This window comes from Pinus tabuliformis, chromosome Q (assembly GCF_031772625.1).
Source record: "Pinus tabuliformis cultivar Carrire ecotype Pingquan chromosome Q, CPIR1, whole genome shotgun sequence".
NCBI lineage: Eukaryota > Viridiplantae > Streptophyta > Pinopsida > Pinales > Pinaceae > Pinus > Pinus tabuliformis.
In genome coordinates, this window is record NC_142296.1 from 1,197,446,524 (window position 1) to 1,197,457,714 (window position 11,191).

Sequence of the window (11,191 nt, forward strand, 5' to 3'; positions counted from 1 at the left end):
AAGGTAGGTTGTCTAATCCTCATCTTGAATGGATTCAATTTTTCAACGTGTGATGTTGTTGTACTTAAATTTATATGTCATAATTGATATCAAGGCAGGTTGTGTAATCCTCATCTTGAATGGATTCGATTTTTCAACGTGTGATGATGTTGTATTTAAATTTATATGTCATGTAGATACAAACTTGTTTGATGTTTACCCAAAAAAAGGAAAATGATATATTAAATATAGAAAATTAACGTCTTAATTGATATTTGGATTATTGGAAATTGACTAAACATTGCAAATCAATATCTTGAATATTGAAACTAATAATAATATCATATTTATGATAGAGTAGATTAAGAAGGTTATAATTTAGCTAGATTTTTTTTTATTAAAGTTGAATTTTTGGAAATCTAGATTATAGCCATCAAATTATGGAATTTTAGTTGTCCTAGAGTGTTTTGATTTTTGAGAGTAATGAATTTATTTCTACTTTCAAAATTATCTGGATTAGAATACTTCTGAATCAAAATTTTGTAAAATAAAAAAACATCCATAAATATTAACATCCATACAAAATTATACCCTCATTGGAAAATGCCAATTTTTATTATTTAAATCATATTCTTACTTAAAAAAAATTGAAATATTGAAATTGCTAAATTTGAGTTCATATTTTAAATAAAATTAACCTCTAAATAAAATATGATCTTTTATTTATGGGGGGCAGAGTTTTGTGGACAACCTGAGACAATCTATCCTCCGCTCTTGTAATAATAGCAACGGTAAGTAGCCTCAATCACTTTATTGACTATTTCACTTAATTGGTTATTTTGAATTAGAGTGATGGTGATCAAGAGGCGCTGCCTAATTATTCTTAACAGCTACGGTTGCTTCCAGGGTCCACACCAAATTGATTGCAGTAGTTGGTATAATGACTGATGCGGTCATTAACTGCGTCGGTGTTTCCACCGTTGCATTCTACGGCTCCGTTGATTGCTTGAATGGTCGCCCCAAATCCCTGACCGGATGTAATAGCGGTGTGGCAGTTGCTGTTCACATTCCAAAACCAGAGCGCAGTCTTCCACGAGGTCACGTCATCCTGAGCCACAGTATCAGGGTTATTCAGCAGATCTTCGCCCAGATAATCACCAGCTGCACCATAATTATAATTCCTGCAGCAAGCAAACGGTTAGTCACCGAACATTCAATTCACAAATCTATAATTGCTTGCCTACCAAATAGATAGACATATACACAAAGATACATACCATGAGAGTTGCAGGGGGCCACGACCATAGTATTGCTTCCCGGTCGCACAGGGATATTGCGTATTGGTGGAGTCACAATAATCGGTTTTGTTTATCTCCTCAACGTAGCACAGATCTGTTAACGATCCAGACAGACAATATGTTTGTAAGCATAAATAAATAAGTAATTTTTAATATTTGTACAGATCGGTTATTGATGTCAAATTATTATAATATTTATTATGTAAAATTATAAATTCAAAGTTATAATTTATTTATTTATTTATTAAATAATAAAAGAAACCTTTTTTTCAGTACGAAAGAAACCTTTTATATATATATATATATATATATATATATATATATAAATAATATGCTCGTTCGCAATCTTTCAAATCTTCCATCATGAACAATGAACAACTGCATATATAGTCTCACAAAGTTAATTTCCAAATCTCTTAACTGTATTACTTTCACTTGTAAGGTGACTGTGGCTGTGAAACACATATACCATTCTCTTGCTCTTTATATGATTTTGTCCACAAAACTCTCAACTAATTCCTAAAATTTATCTTGACAGTTGCCCTTTCTAAAAATCGTCGTTCGTGCAGTTTTTCCTGATGATCAACCAAAGGTCTCTCTTCCTCCCATGGGCTTATTTACTAAATAAATAACTAATTTTTAATATCTACTGTGTAACATTATTAGCACAGATCTGTTAACCAGCCAGCCAGTCAATATATTTGTTAACACAAATAAATAACTAATTTTTAATATCTATTATGTAAAATTATATTTCAGGTTTAAATTTTCATGATCTTCAGCTTGCTATATTATTATAATAGTTATTATGTAAGATTATAAGATTCAAGGTTTAAATTTCTCTATTATTTATTAAATAAATTATTTTTAGGCTGATACAGTAATTTTATTTTTTTTCCAACTTCTAATCCTTTACAAAACTGGTAGTATGTAGATTTTTTGACAATTGCCTTTTTTGAACTAGTTTTCGCTGATTTTTAACAGAATTGAAAACTCTTATATAGCTTATATAATAAATATTAATTTTTAAAGTAAAATTTGATTTTTTTTTATCGTTTAAGATACATTCTTAAATTTATAAATAAATTCAATACCCTGAATAAACATCAAAACCTCTGCAAATTGAAAATCAATTAAAATCCCCTTAAAAAAAAATTAATTAAAATCACCAAAATGATAACCCTATAACAAAAAAAAATGCCCAACCATGCCAAAACCAAATACCCGTCTTTTTTCCAAAAGAAAAAACATACTTCTCAAACACATGACCTGTTTAGCTGTAATTTTATGGAAAAAAAACCTAATCTCTATAAATTCTGGAATAAAATCATATAAAGATTTAGACATCAAATGAAAAAATTGTTTATAGAAAGAGGTATAAGCATGTGAGACGCACTGGTAGTCTCGTGAGCAACGTTGGCGAAGAAAGCAGCAATTTCTCTCTTGTTGTCATCGGAGGTTCCAGTTGTGCCAAAGCTAGAAAATGAATTGGCCGCATTTATGAAGTCACTGTATGTATAGAAGGTCTTTCCTGCGCAGTCATCAGCAGCGGCAGATATAATTCCATTGAAGAAATCTTGGGTAGCAATATCCGAAACAGCTCCACGGCAGATGGAAAGAGAAGAAAGGGCAAAAACAAACCATAGAATAACAGCGCTCACACGGAGATGAGTTGCCATATTCGCGACTATACTCTTGTTATCGCTGGCAAAGCCAAAAGATTATGGTCCTCTGCTGCGCTGTGAAGAGAAGAGGGCGAGATGAGTGTTGGTTATATAGCCGTGGGGATCGCGAATTGGGATGATATTTGGTTTAAGTGGATTGCATGTTGACTTATCACCGCGTCTTTACCGTGAAAAACATGGAACAAATTAACATTAATATTTACGCGTCACAGTTCAAAGATTCGGACAGCATATTAGTACACCCAAAAAAAAACCGCTTTTGCCTCTCTCAATAACCTGGATTTGGTTATGATTGAATGCACCGTCAAATTTGAAGAGTTCCCATCACAGACCACAAGCACGGCGGAGATCACGCTTCAAGAGAAAGGGATTTGTTTGGCATTTGCCATCTTAATAAATGGCAGAGAAGCAAACTCTCTTTTCAGCCAACCTTCCCATTAATTACACAGTAGAATATGAGTTGCGTACCCGTTACAGGCCAAGTTGTGGAAATGTCAAATTATCTTTAATTTAAGATTATGCCATTCAAATTGGTGGGCGCAGTATTTGAAAGTAACGCTTAGCTTAATATTCATTAGAGATTGACAGCGATAAAAGTTGATCTTATAAAAGTTATATTATAAGAAATTCAAAATTATCTCTTCGTCCTTGTTAGGTTTGGAAATAAAATAAATACAGATTTCTATAATTTTAGAAGTGGGTAACGCATGCATTTTTGTGTGAAGTGAAAAGATGAGTGGATTTCGTTTCATAAACATTTATCATTTGGTTTTTAGATTATTATTTTGGTAAGTACCTATGGGATTTGAATTAGTGACTTATTAATTATTGAAACTGTATTTTTTACTCAATTTATTTACAATAATAAGTTATAGATACATTTGTATAATTTTGAAAGTGAATAATGTATTTTTGTGTGAAGAGAAGAACCTATAAACTAGTGGATTCAGTTTCATAAACATTTATTATGTGGATTTAGATTATTATTCTTTGTGGTAAGAAGATAATAATTTATTGAAAATGAATTGATGTTGATATTAATTTTAAATTGACCAAAAATTAAATTACATTATCTAATATTTAAATTTGAAATATATATATATATATATATATATATATTAAATCTAATTTTCCTAAGTACTGATTGTTTAAATTGTTTAACCTCTTATTTTGTAATGATAATATTTTGTAAGTAATACCGCAGCCTGGCCAAGGTTATAGGCCCGAGGAAATACGTCAGCCACTGAACAGTTCATTTATTAATTATGGTATTCTTTCTTTGTTAACAGTCCTTTCAGGGTTGGATTTTGATTGCCAAAATGGCCGTGTTAGGTCATTTTGGCAGTATTTTGTGGTAAAAAATTTACATGACCGTTTTTCATGATGGGTTTTGAATGTCAGAAAACCGTAGTCTAATGAGGTAGAAGACTTGCCCGGAAATTTATGGAAATTCTGGTCATATTTATGGTCATATTTAGAGAAAATCTGGCAAGGATTTTTGTAAATCCAAGTTATAGTTGTTAAACTTCAAAATTTTAGGTGTACTGGACGTTTTTGATGGCGCTGAATCCATTTCCACCATCCAAAACACAATTCAAACACTGCGTCTATAAAATTTTTTGAATTTTTTTACCCAAATTCTAATCACTTTTAACCATCAAACAATTCTTCTTCCTGTCAGACAGCTCTGTTACAAAACGTCTCTCTAACTGCTTATTTTTTTTCAATAATATTATTATTAACTAAATGGAGATTTTCCCGTGCCTACCTTCTCACACGCTCCAGCACGCTCCACTGCTCACTTTCCCATGTTCCAACTCTCCAATGTAAATAATGACATCTACCGACATGTATTCAATTCCACCATCGGTCAAGGAGTTCCGAAACAATGGTTTTCCAGCTTTAAAGTTTTAGTTTTAAAAGCTTTCTTATGGCAAGTTTAATTGTTATATATATTTTTAATAAATTTTGTGTAAAATAATTATTTATTTATAAATAGATTAGTAAATTGGAAAGGGTGAAAATCTTTATAATGTTAAATTTGTTACCTTAAATAACTTGAGGATATCATTTAAAAGTTCATTGGAAAATGGAGCGAGAAAAAGAAATCATCTAGACTAATCTGTTTGTCTTTAATGGTGGGTAGTGTCGGGTAATGTTAACACTAGGTAAGCCTCTAAATTGTGCGAACCATAAATGGTTGTTTAGGAATTAAACAAAAAATGAAAAATAAATCGTTGTTTACCAATTAAATAAAAAATGAAAAATAAATGGTTGTGTGAGAATATCCAAAAATATCTAAATACATCTTTTATTTATACATCAATGAAAAATAATCAATTATTTTTATTTTACTTTTTTATAATTAATTTTAATTTGATTATTAATTTGGTTATAAGAAATTTTAATATAAAAATAAATTTTAAAATAGAAAATATGTTATGAATATTAATTATAAAGGAATAATAAGATTAAGATTTAATAACTTATTTGTGTGCTATAGTTTATTTTTTTATTATGATAAAGATGTAATTTTTTTTATATAATTGTGTTATTGAAGGGCAATTTTTGAGCCGGCTTATTTTACAACCTAGTGTAATGTGTAACCTTGTTCGTTTGTCATTAAAGTTGAAATTTTGTTCAAGTCAGCTAAAATAGAATTTTTAAAAAATCTTAAAAAAAAACATTATACAAAACATTTAAATAATGTATGCTCATAAAAAAATTTGCAAGTGAAAAAATTGGATCTCTCTCGGCTCATATTAGATCCATAATTAAGATAGATCTATGCTAGTTTAATCAAAATTTTATTGGTGTAGAGTTATTTTATTATAAAACATCCTTCTTGAAAAAAAGAAAAAAATTTAACATAATATTTTTTGACGGGAAATATGAATATCTAAAACGTAAAAAAAAATTAGTATAAAAAATATATAAAAATCCAAATTCCGACCTTAGTACCATTGTTAAAAAATGGAATACTATAGCATTCGTAATCTGTAAAAGGTTGAAGTTGTGAGCATCGATCCATGCTCCACGTGTACCACGATCGCGCCCCATTGGATTACGTTGTTTTCACTATCGTCTTCGTTTGTCTGGTTTAAGTGTTCTTATTAACTTTATCAGTTGAAACGTTATTATTATGTTTTTCTTCGTTGAAGGATTAAATCAATTATGCCTTTGAAACGAAAAGGGAAAATTCTAGATCAAATGTTTCTAGAGATATCTTGAATAACCAAACTTGATAGAGATATCTTGAATAACCAAACTTGATAGAAAAGGGAAAAAAAAAAAAAATTAAACTAACATTTCATAATTCAACCATATATTAAATCCATATATTTTTTCATAATTCAACTGTATATTAAATTCATATAAAAAATATCAAAAAATGATTTTGGAAGTTATCCCGAATGAACAAACTTGATAAAGAAAGATTATCCAATTTCTCTCATAATTTGACTATGCATTAAATTTTTTTTTAAGAAACGTGAACAAGTACTTTGGAACCTATTGGGTTTTGAAGTTAATTTAAATGATAAAACTTAATAGAGAGGGCAACATTATCTATATTAAATCCATATATTTTTCTCATAATTCAACTATATATTAAATTCAAATAAAAAATATCAAAAAATGATTTTGGAAGTTATCCCGAATGAACAAACTTGATAAAGAAAGATTATCCAATTTCTCCTATAATTTGACCATCCATTAAATTTTTTTTAAGAAACGTGAACAAGTACTTTCGAACCTATTGGGTTTTGAAGTTAATTTAAATGATAAAACTTAATAGAGAGGGAAACATTATCTATTAACCATGTTTTGTATTATTTTGGAAATATATAAAAGTGGTATTTTGAGTTTATCTTGAATAATCAAATTTTGTTATTAATTTATAATAATTTGATTAAGTATTATACATTATTTTTAAAATATGGCAAAAATAGTTTTGGAAGTTATTTTGGTTGTATTTTAATTGTTTTTAAATTCAAAAGTTTTTTGATATATTACTTTGGTCAAAATAATAATTTATAGAAATTATCAATTTATTTTATAAATTTAAATATCTCAAAAAAATATTTAAAATATTAAATCTATTTATTCATTTAAAAATGAATTTTAAATTTAAATATATATAATTTAACTAAAAATAAAATTTAAATAAAAATTGTAATTTAATCCCAAAAAAAATCATTAGAATAGCTTCATTATTTTGAACTTTATAAAGAGAAAAAAAAAACATGATATGACTTATAATTTGACCTTGTACTTAATCTTTATGAAAAATCAGAATAATGTATTACGAGGAATAGGTGTTACCCACGTTCGAACCTCAATCCCTATTAGGCCTATGAGTGAAAAATATAAGGGCGCGCTGCATTTGAACCTCGATTTGTGAAAATTCCCACGGGCCCTATCAAATCCACCCTGTTATGACAATCCCAAAGCAACATGCTCGCTCGTGGTACAAAACACGAAGGATAATAATGGAAGAATGTGTAAAATTAATGTGAAGTAAAATTAAATTAAATTATATTTATATTTATATTTATATTGTATTCATTTTTTATTGGAGATAATTTATATTAGCAAGAAATAAAATGTTATATATATGGCTATGTTCTTGTCAAGTAAAGTGAAAGAATTAATCTCTGAAGTGATTTAGTTTTTTAATAAATATCTAATATCACAAATGTGGTTAGATAGGTAAGTCATGATAAAATGTTTTGTACTAGGGATGCTACAAATGGTTTAGCAATTTTTCAAGTCAATAATTTAGGTTTCTTTAAATGGTGGATTTGGTGAATTTTGTCTATTGTCAAGTAGAGGTTTTCAACTAAGAGTAAAAGTAAGAAAGTGCAATGGGCTTAAGTAACTCCCCAAATTGATGTTAAATATTTTGGAAGTTATTTTATTTTAACTCAAAATTTTAAAATGCTCTATATTTTTAGTTTTTGTTGTATTTAATTATTTTGTATCTTTGAATTTTTATTTCACTGTTTTGCATTTTAAAATTTATATTAAATTTCAATTTCTAGTATAATACAATCATAAAATTGTCATATATACTATCAAATAACATATTACATCATATAAAATAAAAAATTACATCATATAAAAAAATTTATCAAATAATAAATAATACATTTCATTTTGAGAAATATAGAAATTATTAAAAAATGCAATAGTTAGCTAAATTATTATTTTACAGTACTTAAATTACATAACTTGTAATCTATTGGTTCTTGAAATACACTTTGAAATACCCATTTTTTACTAGGAAAGATTTTAATTATATTTATTTTCAAAGTCTTTGATCTAATGGTTAGTTAAATTATAATTTTATATTGTTTAAATGACATTTTTAATATCAGTTTTGCCAAATAATTTATTCATTTTGAAATGTCATAAGGTAATTAATGCAAATGCATATATTTTATATTTTTTACAATACATTGGAATCTAGTTATGTAAATCATGGTCAAATTATCACTGGTGAGTTTTGCCTAAAATGAAATAAAAATTAATTTAAATATCTTTAAATTATTATGCATTCAAAAACACATTATTAAAAAAATATATATCATAATTTTGTTAAAAATTATATCACCTAAAATTAATAATGTAAGGGTGCCTTTATTACATAAAACATGAAAATGTCAATATTTTCTTAATTTATTAGTTCCTTTATTGTGTTTGATAAAAATCTCTACTTGAGTGTTCATTTCACTTGTGTAGAACATATACTTTTTGTTCATATTTAGTATATTCATATATATTTGTGATGTTTATCTTGAGCATATTCATATGTATTCGTACAAATGTAATATTGTGTAAATATAGAATTTGATGAGAGGTTATATATATATATATATATATATTTGTTTTAGCAGTTTTAGTTAGCAAATTTCCAATGTAACATAACAATATTTTTTTTACTACTTTTGATAGAAACAATTTTTTGTTTGGAAATATGGTTCTAGAATTTTGGTTTCAACGTTCGATATCAATATTTTTTTTTACCTCTCTTAGTAGAAACATTTTTTTGTTTGAAAGTATGGTTCTAGGATTTTGGTTTCAACGTTCAGGTACTAAGTCTGAGGTCATTAGCAGTGTTTTATGGCTACTAAAAAAATTTTATTCATTCATTATGTATGTCTTATTTGTTTCTTACTCTAATTTAAGGATACAGACACTAAGCAAGAATATCTACAAAGTAGCCCTTGTTCAAATACAATAGTTAGTTCATACATTTCAAAATTCAATAATTGAACTAAGTGGCAGGGAATGCTAGCTATGCAGCCTTGGTAAAAATCTAATTTTTAATCTATTCGTTTATACTAACTTTAAAAGAAATGATAATATTGGATCAATGTACATGTTATTGCGCACTACGTAGTGAGTAATTAGTTAGCTGAACATGCTAATTAAAATTTGAGTCGAAGTTTCAAATTATATATATATATATATATATATATATATATATATATATATATATATATATATATATATATATATCTATTAGTTACTTATATACTAATTCTTTTGTTAATTAGTGCAACCATATCAATTAAATGGTTGGTAAATGGTGTTATGAATCCATTCTTAACAAGCATCAAAGTACTTACTTCATAATACATTTCACATTGTTAAAATTAAAAAAATCATAAAAGTAGCTCAAAATAACATATTAAAACATATCGTCCTTCATTAATAAACGCAATAAAAAAAACTACATTCACTACATTCTCTATATATTCATCATGGATTTTTCCTTTCTTCCTTTCTTTCTGTGGACGTTAGTCCATTCCACATAATTATCATGTTCAACTATAGGGGGAAAATTAACACCTTTCTTTGAGATAATTATGTTTCCTAGCGTTCCTCCATACTTTTCATTTCCCTCTCGCTATTGGATTAATCCAACTCATGGGTATGTTTTTTTCCCACTCATTGCAGAAGGCACAATTATGTCTAAGTCTCTTTTGTTTTCATTTAAAGGATGGGCTCCTTCACTAAGGGATGAGATGGTCACTACATTGGCTAAGTTCAATTTGAAGGATTTGATTTGGTTGTAGATCTCTTATGTTGTTGAGGGTTGTCCTGCTTTGGACCTAAAGTATTTTAGGGTCCTTTTTATCCCTTCGAATGTTTCCATCCATTGCTTGAAAAGGGGCATACAGATTGAATATGACTGGGCTATTAATAACATCTATAGAAAAAAGCAATATTATTTTAAACTAATGGCTACGTAAAAAATCTCACCCCTCCACTTGATTAGGATTTTATCTAATAGTCGTTTATTGAGGTCCACTTCAACACATGTGAACAAATGTGAAAATTCCTTTTGAAATCCTTCCAATATCTATTTTGATGAAGCAACCTATTAAATTTCCCTCATATTTTAAGATATATGGACGTGTCATGGTAAAGTTAGGAATCCTTACCCATACTATACTTGTGGAAGATGTCATAGAAAGAGGATTAAAGTCGAGAAACCATGGTTGCATTAAGAGGCCTGATCGACCGCAAAACTAGGCTCCCTTGAAAAAAACCTTTTGTTGGTCCATTAAATTTTTCAAGAGCACCACAAAGAATCCTTTTGATCAAAATAAGAGCTATATGTTTGGTGATCATTTATAGTGTACCCACTTTCATAGAGTAGATGTTGAGAGGAAAAAGTACATTAAAACGAAATATAATCACTTGTATTTCATAATATGTAGCCAAAAAATTGGTTAAAACAATTTACACTTCAAGAGATGGGATATTTATTTCCTGATGCACAATGAATTATGACACTTATAGAACATTGGGGTTTGAAGATGAATGTCCTAACTTTAGGACTTCCTTGAAGTCTTGGGTTGAGAGGAGGAAGGCGTCCCTCATCTTTTGCATCCACCTAATAATATGGTGACTTAAGAAATGGATGCATCCTTGGCTATGGTATATTCTTTGAGGGATTTCAAATACTGAAGCTACCTTCCACCACATATGATTCATAATTTGCCACAGGATATTCATAAGTAATCCTAGATTCTAGCAATGAATGAAGAGACAAGATCTAGTGCTTTGAATAACATGCAGAAGGAACCCACTTAGAATGGCCATACAAAGATTGGAAAAGTCACCAAAACTAAGATAAAATAATCATTTCAGCTACAAGAAAGATTTTAAAGAGAATAAGATCTCCTCTAATTGGCCAAATCTTGAATCTTGATGACT

At 28.3% G+C, this 11,191-nt stretch overlaps 1 protein-coding gene across 1 annotated transcript; it reads right to left on the bottom strand.

Annotated features, from left to right (window-relative positions):
• Nucleotides 1–680: 680 nt before the first annotated feature.
• Nucleotides 681–3,030, bottom strand: LOC149224044 (endochitinase 4-like). The gene is made up of 3 exons (XM_089383469.1): nt 2,674–3,030; nt 1,257–1,371; nt 681–1,160 (listed from the first exon to the last, which is right to left on the bottom strand). Exons 1-3 carry the CDS (start codon nt 2,954–2,956, stop codon nt 863–865), a joined length of 696 nt encoding a protein of 231 aa, XP_089239595.1. The 5' UTR covers nt 2,957–3,030; the 3' UTR covers nt 681–862.
• Between the last annotated feature and the right edge of the window lie 8,161 nt (nt 3,031–11,191).

Excerpts from the sequence above, each read along its gene's own strand:
- LOC149224044 (XM_089383469.1), bottom strand. The coding sequence starts at position 2,956 with ATGGCAACTCATCTCCGTGTGAGCGCTGTTATTCTATGGTTTGTTTTT. Across the intron at positions 1,372-2,673 it reads CGTTGCTCACGAGACTACCA|ATCTGTGCTACGTTGAGGAG; the intron begins GTGCGTCTCACA and ends GATCGTTAACAG. Across the intron at positions 1,161-1,256 it reads GGCCCCCTGCAACTCTCATG|GAATTATAATTATGGTGCAG; the intron begins GTATGTATCTTT and ends TGCTTGCTGCAG.